Raw genomic sequence first — 24,196 nt, forward strand, 5'->3', positions numbered from 1 at the left:
TCCTCTTCTCCTCCTGCCCTCAATCTTTCCCAGCATCAGGGTCTTTTCCAATGAGTCAGTTCTGCACATCAGGTGGCCAAAGTATTGGAGTTTCAGCTTCAGCATCAGTCCTTCCAATGAATCAGTTCAGTTCAGTCGCTCAGTCGTGTCTGACTCTTTGCAGCCCCATGACTGCAGCATGCCAGGCCTCCCTGTCCATCACCAACTTCTGGAGTTTACTCAAACTCATGTCCACTGAGTCGGTGACGCCATACAACCATCTCATCCTCTGTTGTCCCCCTCTCCTCCCGTCTTCAATCTTTCCCAGCATCAGGGTCTTTTCAAATGAGTCAGTTTTTCGCATCAGGTGGCCAGAGTATTGGAGCTTCAGCTTCAGCAACAGTCCTTCCAATGAATGTTTAGGACTGATTTCCTTTAGGATGGACTGGTTGGATCTCCTTGCAGTCCAAGGGACTCTCAGGAGTCTTCTTGAACACCACAGCTCAAAAGCATCAATTCTTCAGCGATCAGCTTTCTTTATAGTCCAACTCTCACATCCATACATGACTACTGGAAAATAGCTTTGACTAGACAGATCTTTGTTGGCAAAGTAATGTCTCTGCTTTTTTAATATGCTGTCAAGGTTGGTCATAACTTTTCTTCCAAGGAGCAAGCGTCTTTTAATTTCATGGCTGCAGTCACCAGTTGCAGTGATTTTGGAGTCCCCCCCCAAATAAAGTCAGCCACTGTTTCCATTTTTTCCCCATTTATTTGCCATGAAGTGATAGGACCAGATGCCATGATCTTAGTTTTCTGAATATTGAGTTTTAAGCCAACTTTTTCACTCTCCTCTTTCACTTTCATCAAGAGGCGCTTTAGTTCTTCTTCGCTTTTAATAGTCCAATGAATATTCAGGACTGATTTCTTTTAGGATTGACTGGTTTTATCTCCTTGCAGTCCAAGGGACCCTCCAGAGTCTTCTCCAACACCACAGTTCAAAAGCATCTCACACGCTAGCAAAGTAATGCTCAAAATGCAAATGTTTTCAGTTAATTGTTTCTAGAGATGAGTGCTGGGGCTCTGACACTAAGTAGTCCTCTTTCTAGTAAGTTTAATGGGACACTGTCCCTTTAAATCCTCCTCAACCACCTCAAGTACCAATTGGACGAGTCGGCACATGCGCATTCCTTTGAAGGGCTGGCACCTCTTGCTACAGCCTTCCCGCAGCCCGTAGGAGAGGTTAAAGGTCCACCCACACAGAATTTATACGCAAGCGTAAATCAGTATCGAGAGCTCTATATCGTACTGGGAGCCCAGTCCCTTTTTCGCGCCTGAAGGCTCCGCCCCTGCAGCCAATCAGTAGGCCTCGCCCTTTGCAGTGACCAATGGCAGTGAGCGTGGGGGGCGTGGTCGGGCGTCCGGAGGTGCGGCCTGGCACTAAGAGAAGCGGCGGGGTGAGCCGGGGGCTCTAGTGAACAGCGCAACCGGACGGGGAACGCTGGCAGGAGGCGAGTGGAAGCGGCCCGGGCCCGGCGGTCCCCGAGATGTCACGATGGCTGTGGCCATGGTCGAATTGTGTGAAAGAGCGGGTTTGCCGCTACTTGCTGCACCACTACTTGGGTCACTTCTTCCAGGAGCACCTCAGCCTGGACCAGCTCAGCCTGGATCTGTACAAGGGCAGCGTTGCCCTGCGGGATATACATCTGGAGATCTGGGTGAGGATCCGAACCTGGGAAGGGTCAGACTCGGGGGGCTCAGCGGCCTGAGGCTGCCTGCGAAAGGGTCGACCTAAGGGACCAGACACCGGAGTGGAGAGGCCTTGGGCGTCCGGCCCTTTCCAGGGGTCAGAGGGACCCCAGCCAGTCGTGTCCAGAGCCCGAAGCTAGACGGGAAGGGGTCCCTGCCTCTTCTTCGCAGGAAGAGAAACTGAGGCTGGAGAGCCGGATGTCACTTCTCTGGAGAATGCCAGGATAAGTGTATCAAATTGGGGGCCAGAGTTGAGGGTGTTGTCAAGGGGCTAAGGAGAAGGTGAGGAGGGATTGCAGGAACTAGGGGGCTCTGGTGGGACCAAGCCAGGGAAGTGGCAGAGGTGGGACATACAGCTGGTTGGGGAGGTCTGGAAGGGGTCCAGGACCCTGCTGTGGGCACCCGTGGGAAAGGTGCCCTGACCTCCTGACCCCTCGTCCCAGGCTCAGTGGGTGGTGTTCATCTCCGGATATGGATGTCAACAACCGCGTCAGCACCCTTGTTGATCAACACTTTGTGTGACTGCCACTGCTGCCTACTTCCTGCTTTGGGGAGAGTGGGATGGACCAAATGGGTGTTTGGGGAGGGGCTTGGGCATCAGCATGTAGCATCACCTAGAGGAAAGCCCTGGAGGAAAGGTGGAGAGGTCTGGCCTGAGGCAGAGAGGAGAGAGATTCTGGGCAAGCAGAGAGGAATGAGGTCTGGGTCAGAGGCCTGAGGCTGGGGGCGGTAAAGAGCTGTGACTCACGGTACAGCTGACCTGGGAAGTTGCAAAGGCGCCTCCCCGTAGAGGCGAAAGACCAGGGCTGGCACTGGATCAGCCCTCAAGTCCAGAGTGACAGGGGTGGGCAAGGGGACAGGTGGTAGTTGATGGTTTAGTCGCTAAGTTGTATACTACTCTTTGCGACCCCATGGACCCCCCCTCCCCCGTAGCCTGCCAGGCTGCTCTGTCCATGGGATTTCCCAGGCAAGAATACTAGAGTGGGTGCCATTGAACCCAGGTATCCTGAATTACAGGTGGATTCTTTACCAAATGAGCCACCAGGGGAAGTCCCGATGAGGACAGGGGCTTCTCAGTTTTCTAGGGGAGCAGACAGTGTGCCTCACCTCAGTATAGTCTGGGCGAGAAGAGTTGGGCTTTACAGTAGACCAGGCCTTCCTGAGCAAATGTGGAGCAGAGGAGACCCCCAGGCCCAGAGTTGGTGACATTCCTTAGCTGTGAATCCCTGTGCAGAAGACCTTTTCTGACCTCTAACCTCAGCCTCTTAGGCTGGCCCAAACCTGTAGGCTTCGTCTTTCTACACTCCCACCTGCCCTGCCCTCTGGTTGGGGAGTGAATTGACTCCTAGCTAGGCTACTTTCCTTCCTGGCCTCCAGGGAGGGGTTGACCCCTGGTGGAATGTAAGTTCTTTCCCAATATGCCCACCCTTCTCCAAGCTGCTAGGCCTGCAGCCCCTACCTTGTGGACCCCCAGAGAAGCCTGGTCCCTGGGGACCCTGCGATAGGAGGAAGAGAAAAGCCCGGGTCTCAGTCTCAGTTCCCAGAATGCACTGAGTGACTAGGCGAGTGCCTTCTGTTTAGGCCTCAAGTTTCCCCATCTGTGGATCTCTGGGTAAGGAATTTGCACTTGATCTCTGTGGACCTTCTGGTTCTGCCGTGTATTTTATTCATGGATCCAACAGAGGTTTACTGAGGCCCTCTCTGGGTGGCACCACACAGTGCCTAGAGTCACACTGAGAAGGCAGGTGGGCTCCTGCCGCCAGGGAGCTCCCAGACTGGTGCAGGGGGCTGCCCCTCTATTTGTAACGGGAGGCTCTAGCCTTGTGCCTCAGAGAGAGGTGCAGCTACACCAGGTGGAGTTGGGGTCCCCCTCCAGCTCAGGTCAGCCCCTGCCTGCCTCTCCCGGACACTCCCCTTAAACCCCCTGCTTGTCCAGGTGAATGTGGGCTGCTGCAGTCTCGGCTGGGCCTTTGCACATGCTGTTCCTATGCCTGGAACCCTCCCTTCCATCCCCTCTGCCTGGCTCCCTCCTCTTCCTCCTTCAGCTCCCCTGTCCTCAGGTTTGAAAGACTGGGCGTGTTGGACTGTACAGTAACAGGGCAGCCAAGAGTAGGGATCAGTTGAGCAAAGGTAGGATTTTGTAAGTAGCACGTGGAGGGACGGGAGAGCAAGAGTGCCCTCCAAGGTGGAACGGCCTGGTGAGGAGTGCGGTAGCGAGGGAGACAGCTGGGTTTGGGAGTTCCCTGAGCTGGCTGTGTCTCCTGTTTGCTCCCAGTCTGTGAACGAGGTACTGGAGTCTATGGAGTCGCCACTGGAGCTGGTGGAAGGCTTCGTGGGCTCCATTGAAGTGGCCGTGCCCTGGGCTGCCCTGCTCACCGACCACTGCACTGTGCACGTGTCAGGCCTCCAGCTCACCTTACAACCCCGCCAGGGCCCAGGTAAGAGCCGGGTGAAGCTCGGGTGGGGGCGGGGGAGGGGAGCAGACAGTGGGAGCGGGCCTGGGCACCCAGGGTCTGACTGGGCCCGCCTGCCCTGAGACCCTCTTCCTACCTGCAGGGCCGGGGACCGGCGACTCACAGAGCTGGGCCTCGTGCATGACCACCAGCATGCAGCTGGCTCAGGAGTGCCTGCGGGACGGGCTGCCTGAGCCCTCTGAGCCGCCACAGCCCCTGGAAGGACTGGAGATGTTCGCCCAGACCATTGAGACTGGTGAGTAGGCCCCTCCACGGCCCTTAGCGCAAGGACCTCAGGCAGCACCCTGCTGCCTGACAGGGAAACTGTCTGGCCTTCACCACTCTGCCTGACCTGAGACCCCCCTTCCCACCCCTCAGTACTGCGGAGGATCAAGGTGACCTTCTTGGATACTGTCGTGAGGGTGGAGCACTCGCCGGGCACTGGGGAGCGTGGCGTGGCGGTGGAGGCCCACGTGCAGAGGTAAGGGCAGGCCGAGCGCGTGGGCTATGTGAATGGGGAGGGGAGCGAGGGGCTGCTGAATGGCCCTGGCCCTGCCTGCCTCCCCACCCCGGGCTCCTAGGAGGTGTCAGGGCAAGTCTGAGTGGGCCTGGGCTGTGGTCGTGGCAGAGGGACGTGGACTGTGCTGGGAGCCTGGAGTGGTGTCCAGAGGCTGGGTGGTGCAGGGCCAGGGTGCTGGGCCCTCAGGATCAGGTCACATGCTGAGGGTCTGAGGAGAGCTGGCCATGGAGTTCCAGGATGGCCTGGCTGCGATGCGGTAGCTCAGCAGGCCAGACGTCACTGACCCCAGACTTCTAGAATATGATGCGTGGCGGGGGACTCCAGCTCGCCGTGGCCCAGGCACTCTCTGATCCTCCACTCCCCAGACTGGAGTACTGCGATGAGGCAGTGCGAGACCCAAGCCAGGCGCCCCCAGTGGATGTGCACCAGCCTCCTGCCTTCCTCCACAAGCTGCTGCAGCTGGCGGGGGTCCGCCTGCACTTCGAGGAGCTCCCCCAGCAGGTGGGCCGACTCTGGTCCTCACAGTCTCTTTCTCCTTCGAATCCCTGTCCTTGCTGGCCCTTGACCCACCTGCCCTTCTCCTCCCCTTCTGACCATGTGCGTGCTCTGTCATGTCCGACTCTTTGCGGTCCCTTAGACTGTAGCCCACCAGACTCCTCTGTCCATGGAATTTTCCAGGCAAGAATACTGGAGCAGGTCGCCATTTCCTCCTCCAGGGGATCTTCCCGACCCAGGGATTGAACCTACATCTCTTGCGTCTCCTGCATCAGCAGGCGGATTCTTTACCACTACTGCCACCTTGACTGCATCTTTTCGATCCCTCCTCTCCTATATCTCGTCTCCCAGGAAGGACCCCCAGAGCCACCTTTGCAGATTGGCAGCTGCTCAGGGTGCCTGGAGCTGACAGTGAAACTGAAGCAGAATGAGGCCTTCCCAGGCCCCAAGGTGGGTCCCCAGACCTCTGGGGACAAGGAAGTATACCCCATTTCAGCGTCCTTCTCAGCAGAGCTGGTATTCCCTGGGATAGAGTGAGGTCATTGGAAGGGGGGAGCTCACTGCCTTCTAGGCAACTGGGGAAACAGGGAAACAGAGGCTCAGAGTGGTCAAGTTGGGGCCAGGGTCGCACAGCTAGTTGGTGGCCGAGCTCAGCCTGGCGGCTGGCAGGCTGCCTCCTCAGGGTGAGGGCAGGTGGGTGGCCGCAGCGGCTGGCGTGGGCTCCATGGTTGCTCGCTCCTCCCCCAGCTGGAGGTGTGTGGACAGCTGGGCTCCCTGCACCTGCTCCTGACCCCACGGCAGCTCCAGCAGCTTCAGGAACTGCTCGGTGCTGTGAGCCTTGCAGGTGAGGTGTCTGGGTAGTCTGGGGGGCGGGGGAGGATGGCTGGGAAGGGGCGGGCAGACGGGACTGACACAAGGCCATGTCCTCCCCGGCAGACCCCGAGAGCCTAGTGGACAAGCTGAACAAGAGCCGCCCGCTCGGTGCTGAAGACCTGTGGCTGATTGAACAGGATCTGAACCAGCAGCTGCAGGCGGGGACTGGGACTGAGCCCCTCAGCCCAGACCACCTCTCGAACCCCCTTGTCAACCTGGAGAGCACTGGTGGGTGTGGGGCTAGAGCTGGCAATTGACAGGGAGTCTGGTATGGGTACAGGGGTCGAGGGGCCAAGCCCGGCCGTCTCTGAGACCCCTTCCTCTGGCTCACAGACCTCTTCTTCTCCATGGCGGGCCTCACAAGCAGTGTGGCCTCAGCCGTGTCCGAGCTCTCGCTCTCCGATGTAGACCTGGGCTCCTCTGTGCACAGTACCACAGCCTCCCGCCGGCTCTCTGCCCAAGCCCCCCCAACTGGTGAGTCCTCCCAGGTCAGGGAGAGCTGGAGGAAGGCGCGGTGTTGGGTCATGTTGCTTACGTGCGTGCAGGAGGCCTGGGGGTCCACCGTTGGTGACCTGATTCTGGGGGAACGCTCAGGGGAGGTGGCAAAGTGATGGACAGAGCCTGGATTTCAGAGGCCGTGACACTGGGGGACTCCCTGGGGGCTCAGGCGGTAGAGTCAGTGACATTGGCCCAAGTACTTAAACTCTTGTAGACTCAGTTTCTCCTCTCGTGAGGGATAAAATCTGACCCAAGCAGGCTGTATGTTTGAGAGTTTATATGTGTCAGGTACTGCGTAAGTGCTTTATCACCTCCAGTTTGTCCAGTTTCCTTGAGCAGGTTGAATCGAGCCTGGACTCAGTGTCTGACATAATGAGGCTTCGTGTCACCCCTGCCTGGCCAAGCTCCCGGTCGGAGTCAGGGCTCACCTCGGCCAAGGCTTCTCCCAGCCCCGAGCCGAAGTGTCTGACTGTCACTTGACCTGGGGTCCCCACGAGCTCTGGGGAGCCTCTGGTGAAGCCTTTGTCCTCTCAGGCAGGACAGCCCCGGTGCCCCCCTCGAACACCCTGCGCCCTGATTCGCTGCTGAAGATGACCTTGGGGGGTGTGACCCTGACCTTGCTTCAGACATCTGCCCCGTCTTCTGGACCACCTGACCTCACCACCCACTTTTTTGCCGAATTTGATGCCACCGTGGATGGGTCCTTCGGCTCCCATGACTTGCACCGTCTCCGACCGCGCTTCCAGAGGGCCTGTCCTTGCAGCCACGTCCGGTACAAGCCCAAGGCGGCCTGAGCATAAGGGGATCCCCGAGCCCCTGAAGTCCCCGCTTCTGACGCCCAGCTTCTTCCCCGTAGGCTAACGGGTGCCGCCGTGCAGCTGTCCTGGGAGCTGCAGACAAGCCGGGGCCGGCGGGCCACCAGCACAGAAGTGCACTTCGGGCAGCTGGAGGTGCTGGAGTGCCTGTGGCCCAGGGGCGCCTTGGAGCCTGAGTACGCAGAGGTGAGGGCTGACAGCCTGTGTATGCGGTGTGGCCGGGCCCGGAGGTGAGGGTGGGCGCAGGGGCTCAGCCTGACCCCGCCATCTTCCCCGTCCCTGCCCAGATCCTGAGCTTCCCCAACAGCCTGCGATCCCAGGCCTCGGCTCAGCCCTGCGCTCACCTGCGCCACACACAGACCCTGCGCCGGGTGCCCAAGGTAACCCAGCCGACTCCAGGCCTGGGGGCCCTTGGCTGTTTGCTGTGGGTGTTGCCCCCACCAGCTTCCCCTGGTGCCTCCCTGCTCCCCCTTCTACCCCATTCCCTGCGCTCCATCCAGAGCACACCCCCAACCCTGGAGCCCTGAAATACCTCTGGGCCACGTGCATGCCGTCCTCTCAGCCCCTCTCCTGGTTCATGGCAAAGCTCTGCCAGCTCGTAGGGCTGGGGGTGGGTGGTAGGTTCTGGGCAGCGTGGTTGTCTGCTTTGAGCAGGCCATGACGCCCTGCTTCCCTCCTGGGTCTCCCTTCCCCAAGCTTGTCTCCTCACAACTTGGGAGGGCTCTGTATTCTTCCTGTTTTTGCTCGGGGGACCCCTGCCCATCCTGCCCTCACATCCCCCGCCACACAGCCCTTGCTGACCTGAGCACCCTCCCCCTCAGAGCCGGCCCCGGCGCCCACCTGCCTGCCATTGTCACTCAGAACTGGCCCTGGACCTGGCCGACTTCCAGGCTGATGTGGAACTGGGGGCCCTAGACCGGCTCGCTGCCCTGCTGCACCTGGCCACCACACCCCCTCCTGAGCTGCCTGCGGGCCTGCTGGTGAGAGGCCCAACCCGGGTGGAGAACGGGGCAGGATCCTCCCGCTCCTGACCACTGGGGTGGGGGTGGCCTCAGCTCTGATTCTCCCCCCGCAGACAGAGCCCCCAATAGCAGCCGAGCAGCACACGCTGGTGCGGCTCTCAGCACCCCGGGCCACACTGCAGCTGCGCTTCCCTATCGCTGACCTGCGGCCTGAGCGGGACCCCTGGGCGGGCCGGGCCGTGCGGGCTGAGCAGCTGAGACTGGAGCTGACTGAGCCCCAGTTCCGGTCAGAGTTGAGCAGTGGGCCTGGTCCCCCAGCCCCCACCCGCCTGGAACTTACCTGCTCTGACCTGCATGGTAAGACTCCCCCAGGAGACAACCCCTTGGGCAGGGGGCTGAGGCCTCTGGGAGAGGTGGGCTTGGGGCCCCAGAAGGGGCTGGGTCATGAGTGGGGTCCAGGCCTCATCTGCTTAGTGAGGTGCCCTCACTGCCCGTTCCCCGGGCTCCTCTGCACAGTGGGCAGAGTGGACTGTTTATCCCAGGGCCGTTGCAGACTGTGGGTGCAAGGGAGGGCACAGGTCCGTAAACAATAAAACATTGTCGTGGGCAGGGCTCCAGGCCCCCACTGACCCACTTGGTGTTGAGGAAGAGATGGGGAAAGGTGGCAGTGACAACCCCCACCCCTCCCCATCCCCTCTAGTCACCTATGAAGATGGAGAGAAGCCGCCCGTCCCCTGCCTGCGGGTCTCCAAAGCTCTGGATCCCAAGAGCCCTGGGCACAAGTACTTCCTGCCCCAGTAAGTCGGGGCTCTGGAAGGAGCAGACAGGAGAGGAGGGCTTTGCTACCGAGGCCAGCGGGAGGCCCTGCAGGCCAGTGACAGGCCTGTGCCCTGGCAGGATAGTGGTGACCCTGAACCCCCAGCTCAACGCACAGTGGGAAGTGGCCCCAGAGAAGGGAGAGGATCTGGAGCTGTCGGCTGAGAACCTGTGCGACCTTCGGGAGCCCGAGCCCTCGCCCTTCTCCTCCAAAAGGACCATGTACGAGACGGAAGAGGTGAGGTCCAGGCCTTCTGAGTCTCTCGGGAGCCACTTAGTGGCTGTGGACCAGGGGGACAAGACCACCTGCAGGGCCAGATAACATGTGACTCAGCACCAGTGAGAATTTCATGTCTTCCATTGTCTCTGGTCAGTGAAGAGTCAGAAACACCACAGCTTGTGGGGCCCGAGAGTGGTGGCCGTGGCGAGGGCGGTGCCCTGGGCCACGGGCCTTGGTGGGGACGGTTATGACCCTGTCCCATCAGCCATTTCTCTGCAGTGGACATTTGGGCCTCAGGATCCTCTTCTCTGAAGGTGCTGAGGGTCGAGTGAGAGGCAGTTAAGCACCTGGCCTCTGGTCCAAATGGTTTAGGTTCAAATCCAGGCTCTGCCCCTCGGTGGCTGTGTCATCTCGGGATTGTCCAACCTCCTGGAAAGTGAACAACAGATGAGCTTCTCCTTCCGGAGAGTGGGTGTAATGACCCCTCCCATGGGGCCTGCCATGAGGATAGAGGAGGTAACATAAATGAGGCCCCTTGGAGCAGGGTTCACATGCAGTCAGTCCTTCAGACCAGACAAGACGGCTGTCATACCTCCCAGCAGAGGAGGCTCGTGTGAATGACGGTTGGAGTTCAGGAAGCAGATTCTGAGTCCGGCAGCAGGCCCTGACCTCTCTCGCATCCCCTTCCCTGCTCTCCCCACCCGCATCCCTCCCCCTCAAGATGGTGATCCCCGGAGACCCTGAGGAGATGAGGACCTTTCAGAACCGGGCCCTGGCGCTGTCCCGCTGTAGCCTAGAAGTGATCCTGCCCGCCGCCCATATCTTCCTGCCCAGCAAGGAGGTCTACGAGAGCCTCTACAACAGGTGATGGTGTGGGCGGGGTGGGGTGGCCAGGGCCTGGGCTGGGCCCCCCTCACTGCCGTGTCCCACCGTCCTCCCAGGATCAACAACGACCTGCTCATGTGGGAGCCCGCAGACCTGCTTCCCGCCCCCGCCCCCGCCGCCCCCCCTGCCGGCTGCCCAGATGCCTCGGGCTTCTGGCACGACAGCTTCAAGATGTGCAAGTCTGCCTTCAAGCTGGGTAGGAAGGGTGCTCCGGTGGGGTCCCCGGGGCCGGGGCAGACCCTTCCCCCACCTCCGGGTCTCCCTGCCATTCAGCTCCTCGATCTCATCCTAGACTCGGACTCGGACGATGAGGACACCCACTTCTCAGTGGGGGCGTCAGGTGCCCCCCAGCCCCTTGCCCGTGAGTCCCGGAGCCCTCGCTCCCAGAGTACCTTCTCTGCACTGGTGACGGTGCTGAAGGGCCGGATCACCGCCCACTGTGAGACCAAGGTGAGGCATAGAGGAGGTGACGACAGCCCGGGGCAGGGACCCCCGACTCCAGAGCCCCCACTGGCAGGAAAACCACACCTGTGTGAGCTGCTCCGAGTTGGGAATGTGCGAAACAGAAGCCCTACTGGGGTCCGAGTGTGGCCTGCCCAGCCATTAGCACCCACCTGCTCCCCTGACCCACCCATGCCACCCCACCCATCCCATCACGCCCCGTCAGCCGCTTACTAGCACCTGCTGTGTGTAAGGCACTCAGGGTTAGGGTTAGGTAAGGGCACCATCCGATGCTTGGAGGTAGACAGGGAGGGTGACCCTTCTCTGGGTGCTGCCCCGGATCTGTAGCAGTCTGGAGAGCGGCCAGAGCCAATCCTAGTCAGACCAGGGTTCTGGAGGCCCCCTGACCCAGAGGGCGTGGGGGCTGCCGAGTAAAGCCTCTGAGGCCAGGCTGCGTGCTCTGTCTGCAGGACGAGTGTGGGAAGCGGCTGGAGGGCGCCCATGGCGAGCTGGTGCTGGACGTGGAACAAGGAACCATCTTCAGCGTCTCTCAGTACCGAGGCCAGCCGGGACTTGGCTACTTCTGCCTGGAAGCGGAGAAGGCAGCACTCTACCACCGAGGTGTGAGGGCTGGGGGCCAGTTGCCATGGGTCCCAGGGGTCCATGGTCACGGGTAGTCTCTCGGGAGGGATGTGTGCCCTGGGTAGAGTGGGTCGTCCACCAACTGGGCAGGGGAGCTCACCAGATACCTCCCCAGCGGCCGTGGATGACTACCCACTTCCCGGTCGCCTGGAGCTGCCCGCCTTTGCTCCCCCGGCCCAGCTGGCCCGGACCATCTACCCATCGGAGGATGGGGTAACTGAGCAAGGAGCCTCGGGCCGCAGAGGCCAGGTCCGGGGCCCCCACATGCTGTCCACCGCGGTGCGCATCCAGCTGGACCCCCACAGGAACGTCAAGGTACAGGCCCGCCTGCTTCCGGCCCACCTGTTTGGTCAGGGCTCTGCCTCCCAGGTCCCTGGGGCTCCTGTGCTGACTCTGCCCCGCCCCCCAGGAGTTCCTGGTGACCCTGCGGCTGCACAGGGCCACCTTGCGCCACTGCATGGCCCTGCCGGAGCAGAGCTGGCACTCCCAGGTGAGCCAAGAGGGTGCAGCGGGCAGGTCTCCAGGCCTGGGTGAGGCAGGCGCGAGGGGCAGGGGCTGCGCCAGAGCTGCCCTTGGACTGGAGCTGGCTCATGGGTGGAGCCCCTGGGCCAGGCTGCAGTGGGCAGCTGGTGGGCAGCACGTAGGGGGCTGGGCTGGGGCGGGAAGAAAGAAGCTCCCTCACCCTCACGTACCTCTCCTCTGGCCCCCAAAGCTATTGGAGTTCTTAGATGTCCTGGATGACCCAGTGCTGGGCTACCTGCCTCCAACGGTCATCACCATCCTACACGTCCACCTGTTCTCCTGTGCCGTGGACTACAGGTACCCAGGCTCAGGGACCTGGGGCCCTGGGGCTGGGGCCAGGCTCTCACGGGCAAGGAACCTGCCCCAGCCCAAATGTGACCCCTTCCCTCCCAGGCCCCTCTACCTCCCCGTACGGGTCCTTGTCACTGCTGAGACCTTCACCCTCTCCAGCAACATCGTCATGGACACCTCTACCTTCCTGCTCAGGTATGCAACCCCTCCTACCCAAGCCCCCCATCCATCCCACCCCAAGTCAGCTGTAGCTACCCCTTCCCTAAGGTCCCACATGCCTGCTATGCGTCCTCAGGCCTTAGGCCTTTCTGTGCATTTGAGTGATCCCTCTCTGAGGAAGTCAAGGAGGTTTCCCCTACCTAGAGGCAGTCAGACCTCTGAGGCAGAGTGTTTGAGCTCTTGCCTGATAATCTCACTTCTGGAGGTCGTTCTCAGGATAAAAGAAAGGATAAGAAGGGTGAAATATAAAGCCTCCGTAGTATAATTTAAAATAGTCGAAACTTGTAAGCAGTTTATATGACCTCAGATTACGACCTTAGTCAGCAAATGTGGCCTTGTGCTCAGTCGCTTCATTCGTGTCCAACTCTTTGCGACCCCATGGACTGTGGCCCGTCCGGCTCCTCTGTCCATGGGATTCTCCAGGCAAAAACACTGGATTGGGTTGCCATTTCCTTCTCCTATTCTTTAATAAACCAGCTCACATTAGGGAAGAACATATTACAACACTCTGCCAGGAGCTAAGTGTATGTTCAGCAAACAGTGTATGTTCAGTGGATTTTCCTAACCCAAAGATGGCCTACCCAACCATTAAAGTCAAATTTAAGAGTAACATTGAAAAATGCCATCAAATAATATTTACCAAAAAAAATAAGATATAAAGCCATATATACATATATTTTTAAAGATTTTTGGGGGTGTGTTTGTATATGTCTCCGTGTCTTCACAGAAAAGACTGGAAGGAGATGGATAGCTATCCCTCAGTATCTGCAGGGGATTGCTTCCAGGACCTCTCATGACACCAGAATTCAGGGCTGAAGTCCCTTATATAAAAGGGTGCAACATTTGCATGTATCCCATGTACATCCTCCCATATTCTTTAAGTCATCTCTAGATTACTTTTAACACCCAACACAGTGTAAATGCTACATAAGTAGTTGCTGCTGCTGCTGCTGCTGCTAAGTCGCTCCAGTTGTGTCTGACTCTGTGCGACCCCATGGACTGAATCCCCCGTCCCTGGGATTCTCCAGGAAGAACACTGGAGTGGGGTGCCATTTCCTTCTCCAGTGCATGAAAGTGGAAAGTGAAAGTAGTTGCTAGCATGCAACAAATACAAGTTTTGCTTTTTGGAACTTTCTAGATTTTTGTTGGTTTGTTTGTTTTGGTTCTCTGACCAAGAATGGATTTTTTAAAAAAATATTTTTGATCCACAGTTGGTTGAATCCTCAGAAGCAGAACCCACAGATTAGGAGGGCCAAGGTTCTATTCTCAGAATCTGAGATTAGCTTTATTCTTACATATTTAAAAGCAGTAGGGGAAAAGCAGGACATTTCCCTCCCAGGGCTGCTATGAGTTCCAGGTGAGATGGACGAGCTGGACAGATATGCAGAAAGAGAAATGCTGCCCAGTGTCCCCAAGTGCCTGCTGGCTGGGCCTGTTGTCTCCCCATTGTACAGACAAGAACACCAAGGCCAGAGAAGGGCCGGCACTGGTTTCTTGTCAGCTTGGGACGCCCTGTCAGGGTCCCCTCTGCCTGTCTCTGTGAGCCCCACCTTCTTAGGAGCTGTGGCCCTGCAGCGGCTCCCGGCCCTTCTCAGCCCTGTTCCCCGCCAGGTTCATCCTCGACGACTCCGCCTTGTACCTGTCCGACAAGTGTGAGATGGAGACCCTGGATCTGCGGCGAGGTGGGCAGGGCCTAGACTGGGCTCCCTCCCCTCTGAGGGACTGTGACCCTGGCCACCCCCAGAGTGGCCAGACGTCCTCCCCCAGCCACTGGCCAGGTTCTCGGCGCCCACAGACACACGCACGCACACCAGGGCGGCACCCACTCAAACTCTAGACTCTCCCACCAGGGCCGGGGCTGGGTAGGAGGAGGCAACAGGGCCCTCTTCTGCCTTCTGCCTCAGATTACGTCTGCGTCTTGGATGTTGACCTCCTGGAACTCGTGATAAAAACCTGGAAGGGGAACACCGATGACAGACTGGTGAGTGTGGCTGCGCCCAGGGCCTACCAGGGTCCCCGAGCCAGAGCAGGTATCTGGGCAAGGGAGCCTCAGGGCATCACTGTCCCCCACCCACTGTCTCTTTTGCTTCTGCCCCGGGGCCTGGGCTCAGCTCACAGTCCCTGGCAGCCCTCCCCTATGGTTACCCGCCCTCCTGGGAAGGGTCCGGCCCTTGGCAGACATCCCTCCGTAGGAACCCTGCCAGCACAAGGCAGCTGTAGCCCAGAAAGAGCAGGACCTGCGGAGACAGCCCTTGGGGAGTCCCTGATTTCCCTGTCTGTAAAAGACAGTTACTAGGCCTGGGGGCTCAGTTGGTAAAGAATCTGCCTGCAATGTAAGAGAACCAGGTTCAATCCCTGGGTGGGGACAATCCCCTGGAGAAGGAAATAGCAACCCACTCCAGTATTCTTGCCTGGAAAGCCCCTTTGACAGAGGAGCCTGGTGGACTACAGTCCATGGGATCGCCAAGAGTCGGACACGACTGAGCAACTAAACCCCCACCACAGGCCCCGGCTCACCGGGCTGTGGTGCAGGACTCGGGAGCCTGGAGGCACAGAAGAGCCCCCGTGCCTCCTCGGACAGCCCTGGGCGAAGCCCCTTTTCCCTCAGGCTGAGTGTGCCCGTGTGTTCAGTGGGTTGTTGACGGACCACCCCAGGGCTGACCCCCGCCCCACCCCGCCCTGCAGAGCCAGCCGCTGTTCGAGCTGCGCTGCTCCAACAATGCGATGCACGTGCACAGCTGCGCTGACTCCTGTGCCCTGCTGATCAACCTGCTGCAGTACCTGACGCGCGCGGGGGACCTGCACCCCCCACCCCGGCCGCCCAGCCCCACGGAGATCGCCGGCCAGAAGGTGCAGGTGAGGCCTGGCCCCACCATTCCCGGAGCTCCGCCCAGGCCCGTCCCCTGCTGCGGCCCCCACCAGGGCCCTGGGGCCCACCCCTCCCTCCTAACTCGAGCTCACCAGTGCCCCCCTGCCCGGCCCAGCTCTCAGAAAGCCCCGCCTCCCTGCCCTCATGCCCGCCGGTGGAGACGGCCCTCATCAACCAGCGGGACCTGACGGACGCCCTCCTGGACACCGAGCGCAGCCTGCGGGAGCTGGCGCAGGCCTCAGGTGGGGTCAGGGTGCAGTGGGGTCAGCAGACACAGTCAGCACCCACACCAGGCAGCCCCCTCAACCGGCCCCTCTCCACCACAGGCAGCCCCTTCTTCCAGGCCTCTCCAGTGTCAGTCTACCTGTTCCCCGGAGAACGGAGTGGGGCTCAACCCCCCTCACCCGCTGCTGGGGCCCCCACTGGCAGCTTGGGGTCCCGCTCTGGGGCCAAAGAAGCTGAAAAGGAAGACGAGGGGGATGGAGACACTTTGGACAGCGATGAGTTCTGCATCCTGGACGCTCCTGGCCTGGGCATCCTGGTGTGTGGTGGGCAGGCTGGGCAGGGCCAGGAAGGGGGTGCTCAGTTTGGGGCCTCCTAGAGCTCCCACTGTGGGAGAGGCAGGAGGTGGTCACCTGCCAGGATGCGGGTTGGAACCACAGGTAGGGCTGAGAAGGGCTCCCTGGGGAGGCAGCCCTCACTGTGGGCTTGGAAGAAGTTGACAAAGGTCCAGAGGAAGTGACAAGGCATGGAGTCTGGGGCAGAGGGGTGGGGACATTGAGGGTCGGGAGGGAGAGGAGCACCATTCGCTGTGAGGGTGCTGGCCTCCCGGCTGCCCGGTGCCATTGGGAATGCCCGAGCTCCCTGTCACACGCAAGCAAGACCTTAGTTCAGGGAGGCAGGGCTGGCAGGAGCACGGGGCACTCAGGCCCCTCCGGGTCACAGTCCATGAGACTCCCCTTTTGTGAAATAGGGGAGAGGGGTGTGAGGATGGGGGAAACAAGCGGCCTGGACCGGGGGAGCTGCTGTGCTCACGTGGCGTCCCCCCTGCAGCCCGCCGACGGGGAGCCCGTGGTGACGCAGCTGCACCCAGGCCCCATTGTAGTGCAGGACGGGCACTTTGCGCAGCCACTGGGCAGCACGGACCTGCTGCGGGCACCTGCCCACTTCCCCGTGCCCAGCAGTCGAGTGGTGCTGCGTGAGGTCTCCCTCGTCTGGCACCTCTATGGCGGCCGAGACTTTGGCCCCCACCCTGGCCACAGGTGAGAAGGAGCGGGTGCGGGTGGCAGTGGGGCCCCCAGGAGATGGGGCCCAGGCTGGGGTCCAGTTCTGACCTTCGGCAGCTGGTGACCTTGAACCCAAGCCTCATCTTCTGGCCTTAAGGCTTCCTCTTCCCCATGCCCTGCCAACTTCCCAGGGGGAGGGTCTCTGGCCCCAACTCTGACCGGAGGGAACGTGGGAAGGGGGTTCCCTCTGAGTCAACTCGTCCCTGTTCCTCTGCCCAGGGCAAGGGTCAGCCTCTCAGGCCCCCGGAGTTCCCCTTCTCGCAGCTCCGGCCCCAACCGGCCCCAGAACTCCTGGCGTGCACAGGGGGGCAGTGGGAGGCAGCACCACGTCCTTATGGAGATCCAGCTTAGCAAGGTGAGCGGGGGGCTTGGGCAGAGGAAGCAGGGGGGCGACCGGGGTCAGCAAGGTGAGCCAGGAGCTTGGGTGCAGAAGGTGGGGGTGGGGACCGGGGTCAGCAAGGTAAGCCGGGGGCTCGAGCACAGAAGGCAGACTGGGTGGGGGACCAGAACAGGCCCTTCCCTCCCAGCTGCCCAGCTAGCGCTTCACTCCACGGAACCCGCGGGTCGTGCACTCAGTCAGCTGCTGCTATGCTGTTCTAAGTGCTGGATGCAGCGATGAGCAAAGCAGACAGAAACCTGCCTTCCTGTCCCTTGTGTCACAGTAGAGGGAGCCTGATAAGACTACACGTGCGCATGTGCTAAGTCACTTCAGTCATGTCCAACTCTATGGACAGGCTCCTCTGTCCATGGGATCCTCCAGGCGACAATACTGGAGTGGATTGCCATGCCCGCCTCCAAAGACTAGATATACATATACTCAAATGTGATAAGTGCTTGGGGAATGTGAACAGAGAGAGGGCTCAGGGAGCACTGGGGAGGGCTGGAAGGTGCTCGTGGAAATGTGCCGTTTTGCACAAAGGTGTGAGAAGTGAGCCAGGAGGAGGTTTTCAGGCAGAGGGCACAGCGCAAGGGCTACAAGCCAGGAGCATCCCTTGCATGTTCTGGGACCAGCAAGGAGGCCGGCGAGACTGCCGCTGAGAAGGGCGGGGAGCGATAGGAGACGAGGCCGGAGATCCGACCCCGGGCAGGCTGCATAGGGCCTGAGGACCACGAGCGGTTCTGGGTTTTACCAGAGGGACGGCGGAAAGAACCACAGGGTGAGCTGCTGGACTGAGTGTCCATGAGGGAGAGAGCGGGCCAGGCTGGCCTGAGAAATGGTGCAGGTCAAGGGCCACTCACTGAGAGTGAGCCCACACAGACCCACTCCCCAAGCTCACAAGGGCGCTGGTGCTGAGAGAACTCCGGTGGAAGTGCTTCAGGGGGGTGGTGAGTGCTCTGCAGACTGCAGACAGGACAGGGAACTGGTGACAGTGCCGAGTGATGGGGAGAGAAGGCCGGGCAAGGGCCTGCGGCTGAGGGAGGCTTTGACCTGTCAAGGGCAGAGAGGCCAGGGTGCCGCACGTCAAGGGCAAGGGCTGAGGGGGGCTTGGAGGGAGAGCAAGGCCTAGCAAGGCCACGGGAGGAGTCTGCAGGCGTGGGGTGGGCAGGCGAACACTTCACGAAGGCCCCTCTGGGTGGAAGGAGAAGGGGCTGGAGGGGGTGAGCAGGGGGGTGTTCAGAGGAGGGGGAACGGCAGCCCCGGGCCAGGGGCAGCTGCGGAGGTGACAGAGTGTGGAGGGACTGGAGGGATTGTAGAGGAGGCAGGACTGACAGCCGCGGCGATGGAGAGATGCCGGGAGGACCACACCAGGTCTGCCCTCGAGAGTGACGGGGGCGCCGGTACCACTCAGGGGACGGGAGGGCTGTGAGAACGGGCCTGCGGGTTCATCAGAGGCTGTGCGGAGCGTGAGGTGCCGGCAGGGCAGCCACGTGGGGCTGAGAGTGCGGGGAGTGGCCCGCTCAGGCCGCCATGCGCCCCGCAGGTGAGCTTCCAGCACGAGGCGTACCCAGCTGAGCCAGGCCCCGTCGCCCCCGGCCGGGAGCTGGAGGAGCAGCCGCTGTCCCGCCAGGTGTTCATCGTGCAGGAGCTGGAGGTGCGCGACCGGCTGGCTTCCTCCCAGATCAACAAGTTCCTGTATCTCCACACGAGCGAGCGCATGCCGCGGCGCACCCACTCCAACATGGTACGGGCCCCGCGGGCCGCTGCGGGCCGCACACAGCCACACACGAGCCCGCAGGCACGCGTGCGTGCGCATGCGCCCGCGCACACACATCCGGGAGGGTGGGAGCACAGGCGGGCTTCTTGGAGGTAGCGGCCTCTGCAGGACCCGCTGGGTGAGCGGTGGGCGGATGGGGGCCTGAGGCGCAGCGGGGCCCAGAGCTCACCTCCTGCCTTCAGCTCAAGGTCAAAGCGCTGCACGTGGCCCCCGTGACCAACCTGGGGGGCCCCGAGTGCTGCCTCCGCGTCTCGCTGCTGCCCCTGCGGCTCAACGTGGATCAGGTGAGCGGGCCACGTGGGGACACAGCCTGAGCCGAGCCCGCTGCCCCCCCTGGCCTCTGAGTCTGACCCCCTCACTCCCCGCAGGACGCCCTGCTCTTCCTCAGGGACTTCTTCACCACCCTGGCGGCCAGCATCAACCCCATGGTCCCAGCAGAGACCTCAACTGAAGGTGAGCAACTGGGCTGGCGAGGGGAGGGTCCCTGCCTCACCACCATGCCTGGGCCCACCCCCAGTCTGTCCCCGCCATCTCCCCTCCAGCTCGCCCTGAGACCCCGGTCCCGCCCAGTGGCCCCCAGGAAGGGCAGCCCGAGGGTGTGGAGACCACCAGCTCCCAGGAGGCCGCAGGCGGTAGGCATGGCACCGCCCCCACTGAGCAGCAGCCCATCTACTTCAGGTAGGGCGTTGGGCTGGGGACCCTGGGCCAGGCCGCAGGGGGCCAGGCCAGTGACCTCAGGACCCTCTCCCCACTCCCCACCCAGGGAGTTCCGCTTCACGTCTGAAGTGCCCATTTGGCTGGATTACCATGGCAAGCACGTCACCATGGACCAGGTGGTGAGTGGGCTGTCAGGTCCCAGTCCTGCTGTGGCCTTGGGAGGCCAGGGGGCCAGGCAGTACCGGCCGCTGTCAGCCTCTAGTGGCTCCGGGGGGCTGGGCCGGTCCCTGGGCCCCAGGGTGTAAACTCCAGCTCCTCTCCCCTCCGCAGGGCACTTTCGCAGGTCTCCTCATCGGCCTGGCCCAGCTCAACTGCTCAGAGCTGAAGCTAAAGCGGCTCTGCTGCCGGCATGGGTGAGCCTCCAGGCCTTTCGCAGGGCCCTCTCTCTGTTCCTGACTCGGGCCTTGGCCAAGACCTCACCCTTCTGGCACCTCAGTTTTGTCCTCTGTGAAATGGGCTCAGTCAGTCCCTCCATACAGGGCTGGGTGGAGCTGCAGGGTGTGTTGGGGTGCCTTGGGTCCCTCTGGCCCTGTGACCCCTCAGTGAGGGGCTCTGCCCGCCCCACCCTCCTCTCCCCACCCTATCCCAGGCTCCTGGGTGTGGACAAGGTGCTGGGCTACGCGCTCAATGAGTGGCTGCAGGACATCCGCAAGAATCAGCTGCCGGGCTTGCTGGGGGGCGTGGGCCCCATGCACTCAGTCGTCCAGCTCTGTGAGTATCTGACTTTGGGCGCTCTGGAAACTGCCATACTTGGGCAGCCTAGAAGCCGCTCTGGGGAGTTAAGTGGACGAGTTCCCGCAGCAGGGTAGGTGGGGGCAGCCTCAGGCATCTCTGACCACCCCGTCCCCACAGTCCAAGGGTTCCGGGACCTGCTTTGGCTGCCCATCGAGCAGTACAGGAAGGACGGCCGCCTCATGCGGGGGCTGCAGCGCGGCGCTGCCTCCTTCGGCTCGTCCACAGCCTCGGCCGCCTTGGAACTCAGCAACCGGCTGGTGCAAGCTATCCAGGTGAGTGGATCCCCAGCGTCCAGGGCGGGGAGGCTCTGCTCCACAGTGCCCAGTTCCCTCCTCATAGCTCTACCGAGCGTGGGCAGTCCGGACGTGTGAGATCTTAGGAACAGTCACAGAGACAAGAGGCCAGGTGACCGGCCTGGAGCCCCCGTGGCTCCTTTGTGGGAGTGTCAGGCCCCCAGCTTTAGAGCCCACTAGGTGTCCATTCAGAGAAGGCAATGGCACCCCACTCCAGGACCCTTGCCTGGAAAATCCCATGGATGGAGGAGCCTGGTGGGCTGCAGTCCATGGGGTCGAAAAGAGTCGGACACGACTGAGCAACTTCACTTTCGATTTTCACTTTCATGCATTGGAGAAGGAAGTGACAACCCACTCCAGTGTTCTTGCCTGGAGAATCCCAGGGACGGGGGAGCCTGGTGGGCTGCTGTCTATGGGGTCGAACAGAGTCGGACACGGCTGAAGCGACTTAGCAGCAGCAGCAGCAGGTGTCCATTCATGGCACTGTCCTGACAGGTGGGGAAGGAGCTGGTTCTCTTGAATAAACCAGAGATTGACCCTGGTGCTTCACCAGGCCTGGGCAGGAAGCCCGGGGGTTATCCTGCGAGCAGTTGTAGATGAGTGTCCTGGGTTCTGGAGTAGAGGGGGCCGGATGGACAGGTGTGTGCATCCATCCTCAGAAGTGAGCAGGGAGTGTGCAGATCCTCAGGGCAGTTGAGGAGGGGCAGGCAGGATCTCTCGAGAGGAGGCTGGAGGGATAAGCGGGTATCTGAGGCCCTCCCAGGGCAGTGAGCTGGGGTGTGGCCCGGCCAGATGAGGAGGCCAGGTGAGGGGAACGACGCTGGGGGTGGGAGAGGGGAACCCAGGTCTCTGTCAGGGCCGCCTCTGGGGCTCACGAGGAGCAGCTGGGGAGGGCAAGGCGCTGGGCTCGGGCTGCGTCTGTGGTGCCGCTAGACAGGCAGGAGGAGGGGTGTGGGTCCAGAGGACGTTTGGGGAGTCCCCTCAGGAGGCATGAGGTCACCTGAAAGCCACCTGACGTGGGGGCTGGGAGCTTGGCAGGACCTCAGAAGCAGCACAGTACAGTGTGGCTGTGGGGGAGGCAGGGATTGTGGGAAGGTAGTGGGCTCCCTCCTGGTCCTGTCTCCTCATCTGCTGTCCCTCTCGCCCCCAGGCCACAGCTGAGACCGTGTATGACATCCTGTCCCCAGCGGCGCCCATCTCGCGCTCCCTGCAGGACAAGCGCTCCGTACGGAGGCTGCGGAAGGGCCAGCAGCCAGCCGACCTCCGGGAGGGCGTGGCCAAGGCCTATGACACGGTTCGAGAGGTAAGGAGGCTCAGCCCCGCTCCCAGTCGTCCCACGTCCACACCCACACCCCCTCCACGGACCCCCGCACTGACCGCCGGCCTCCACAGGGCATCCTGGACACAGCTCAGACCATCTGCGAGGTGGCGTCTCGGGGCCACGAACAGAAGGGGCTGACCGGCGCCGTGGGGGGCGTGATCCGCCAGCTGCCCCCGACCGTGGTGAAGCCCCTCATCCTGGCCACCGAGGCCACGTCCAACCTGCTGGGAGGGATGCGCAACCAGATCCTCCCCGACGCGCACAAGGACCACGCTCTGAAGTGGCGTCTGGACGAGGCCCGGGACTGAGCGCAGGCCCCGGGACCCCACCTCGCCCGGCCAGCCCAGGGGCATCTCCGGAGCGCTGCGGCCCCCCGCCGGATGGGCCAGGCCTTCAGAAACGGACCAGGAAGGACCCTGACGGGCCCACCCACTGTGAGAGTGGACCTTCCCTGCCTGGGGCCTCGGCCCTGTCTCTGCACTTTCCCTCCCGGGAGAAAGGACACCGCGCCCCCCACCACCTGGGCCCACACCGCTGCCTTGTTCCAGAATGGAGGCTCTCGGACCCGGACCCACTCAGCCAAGTGTCTTTCTGTGTCTCGGCGGGAGATGGGGGCACGGATACCGTGTGGCTCAATGTATTTTTAAGCTCCTTGAGCGTGTGGGTCAGTGTCTGCATGACGTGGAATAAACTGCCCACCGCCAGCCCCTCCTGTGTACCTGCAGTGCCCCAGCCTCGACCTGCACCGCCCCGTCCCCAGCTCTACCCAGCACTGCCCAGCTCACCACCAGGGGTTGCCACACCCTCTTCACGCACCCGGCAGGTGAACAGCCCCCCGCCCACCACCACCCACCCACTGCCCCCGGCCTCGAACCCAGCCACCTGCCCGCCTCTCTGCTCCTCCCCTCCGCTGCCCTGTTGATGCTCTGGGCCCCTCGCCCCTCTCCAGAGGGACTGTCACCCTGGCACCACTTGTGACCTGGCGGGCGCTGAGTGGAGAGGAGAGGAGGAGTGGTCCTTGGAGCCCACCTCACCCAGACCATGTTTCTTGGCTCCTCCCCCAAGAAGCCCAATCCAGCCCTCCCTGGGGCGCTGGGAGGGCACTGGACCAGAGCAAAGGGTAGGACTGTGCAGGACCCCAGGGGGGCTGAGGCCCCGACCCTGTGACCTGAGGCCTCGCCCTCGGTCTCCGAGCCTCAGGCCCCTCCCAGTCATCTGCCCAGCCGACCCAGGGGCCACGAGGGTCAGTCAAGGCCATTCCTGGAAGGCTGGGCCCTCTGGGGCCACGCCTGCTTTCCTTAGCGGGTTTTCAGGTGACTGGAACTTCTGCCCTGGGGTCCCAGCTCCACCCTGGAGGGGGAGGGGCGCTGGGGACAACACCGTGGCTGGAAGGGGGCCTGACAGTGACTTTTGCACAGAAACACTCGGGATGGGGAAATGGCTATCGCCCGCCCCCTCCCCCACCTCTTACCTTGTCTCTGGTGAACAAGGAAGGAGGGGCCGCTCTATGGGCCCCTCCCACCCTGTTCTCCAGGAGCACTGCGCTGAGATGGGAGGGCCCGTGGGGAAACTGAGGCCCAGGTTAAGAGGCATAGAGAATGCTCACCTTGCTGGGGTGTCAGCAAAGCCCCCCACCCGCTTTGTGCCCCTGGTGGGCCCTCCTCGGTGAGGACCTGGGCCCCAGGTGAGCGGGGCAGAAGTTTCGTCCTAGTGGCCCCCAGGGTCCTCACTGCCCACGGTCGCGTGGGGCGGTGGGCCACGCCATGACAGGGTAGCAGGGTTTTGATGGCTGGGATCTGATGCCACCAGGAGAGGCAGGTGGGGCCCAGGCTGATGCTTCCTGGAACTGCCCCACCTGCCCGAGCACAGTCCAGGGTTTGATGCCCTTCGAACTGCACTTGTGATCAGTATTGACAGGCGACAGGGTAATCATTAACTGCAGCCAGGGGCTGGGCCAACGGCTCAAAAGGCGCTGGGCCCAGAGTGGGCCCACTTCCTCCTTGTGCCCCGAGGGCCAGCCCAGCACCCAGGTAAGAGCCTTCCCTGTGGGGTCAGGTCCCTGCAGCCCCTCTGCCCACCCACCCTGGATGCTCCTGAGCCCAGCCCTTCTAAGAAGAAAGAAAGGGCCCCGAGGCAACTCCTGGGTGACCCAAGCCAGTCCTTTATGCCCCGGGCCTGGGTTTCCATCGATGGAAACCTGAGTGGACGGCAGGGGGATTTCTGCCGCTGCCCCTGCCTCTGCCAGACCAGGTACTTGGTCTTGCCTGCAGGTCTTCAAAATAACCTTCTCTGTGACCTTGGGCAGCCTCCTCTGCCCCCCAGGGCTGGTTTCCACTGCTGGGAAAGGGGTCCATAGCCTAGGTCCACTCTAAAAGCTCTGAGTCCCAGGTCCGCTTTCTCCCCAGAAGCTTTGGGTTCTCCAGAGACCCCTAGGCCTCACAG

The 24,196-nt window shown here is 61.6% G+C and overlaps 1 protein-coding gene across 1 annotated transcript; it reads left to right on the forward strand.

Moving 5' to 3' along the window:
• The first annotated feature begins 1,398 nt into the window (after window positions 1-1,398).
• On the forward strand, window positions 1,399-22,462 carry ATG2A (autophagy related 2A). Its single transcript, XM_055580876.1, has 41 exons — window positions 1,399-1,694; window positions 4,001-4,163; window positions 4,282-4,434; window positions 4,557-4,659; window positions 5,064-5,199; window positions 5,545-5,643; window positions 5,941-6,037; window positions 6,130-6,294; window positions 6,400-6,540; window positions 7,099-7,336; window positions 7,421-7,565; window positions 7,667-7,759; window positions 8,201-8,359; window positions 8,455-8,698; window positions 9,042-9,138; window positions 9,239-9,395; window positions 10,099-10,241; window positions 10,319-10,458; window positions 10,555-10,712; window positions 11,174-11,324; window positions 11,461-11,660; window positions 11,755-11,835; window positions 12,058-12,164; window positions 12,261-12,353; window positions 13,989-14,059; window positions 14,282-14,358; window positions 15,063-15,233; window positions 15,362-15,488; window positions 15,573-15,787; window positions 16,300-16,508; window positions 16,752-16,887; window positions 18,455-18,655; window positions 18,871-18,972; window positions 19,057-19,141; window positions 19,231-19,366; window positions 19,452-19,524; window positions 19,676-19,758; window positions 19,995-20,116; window positions 20,258-20,412; window positions 21,584-21,736; window positions 21,826-22,462. Exons 1-41 carry the CDS (start codon window positions 1,524-1,526, stop codon window positions 22,060-22,062), a joined length of 5,787 nt encoding a protein of 1,928 aa, XP_055436851.1. The 5' UTR covers window positions 1,399-1,523; the 3' UTR covers window positions 22,063-22,462.
• The last annotated feature ends 1,734 nt before the right edge of the window (window positions 22,463-24,196 follow it).

This window comes from Bubalus kerabau, chromosome 5 (assembly GCF_029407905.1).
Source record: "Bubalus kerabau isolate K-KA32 ecotype Philippines breed swamp buffalo chromosome 5, PCC_UOA_SB_1v2, whole genome shotgun sequence".
Classification (NCBI taxonomy): domain Eukaryota; kingdom Metazoa; phylum Chordata; class Mammalia; order Artiodactyla; family Bovidae; genus Bubalus; species Bubalus kerabau.

Coding starts and splice junctions, on each gene's coding strand:
- ATG2A (XM_055580876.1), top strand. CDS start 1,524: ATGTCACGATGGCTGTGGCCATGGTCGAATTGTGTGAAAGAGCGGGTT. Junction 4,164..4,281: donor ACAACCCCGCCAGGGCCCAG/GTAAGAGCCGGG, acceptor TCCTACCTGCAG/GGCCGGGGACCGGCGACTCA. Junction 5,644..5,940: donor AGGCCTTCCCAGGCCCCAAG/GTGGGTCCCCAG, acceptor CTCCTCCCCCAG/CTGGAGGTGTGTGGACAGCT.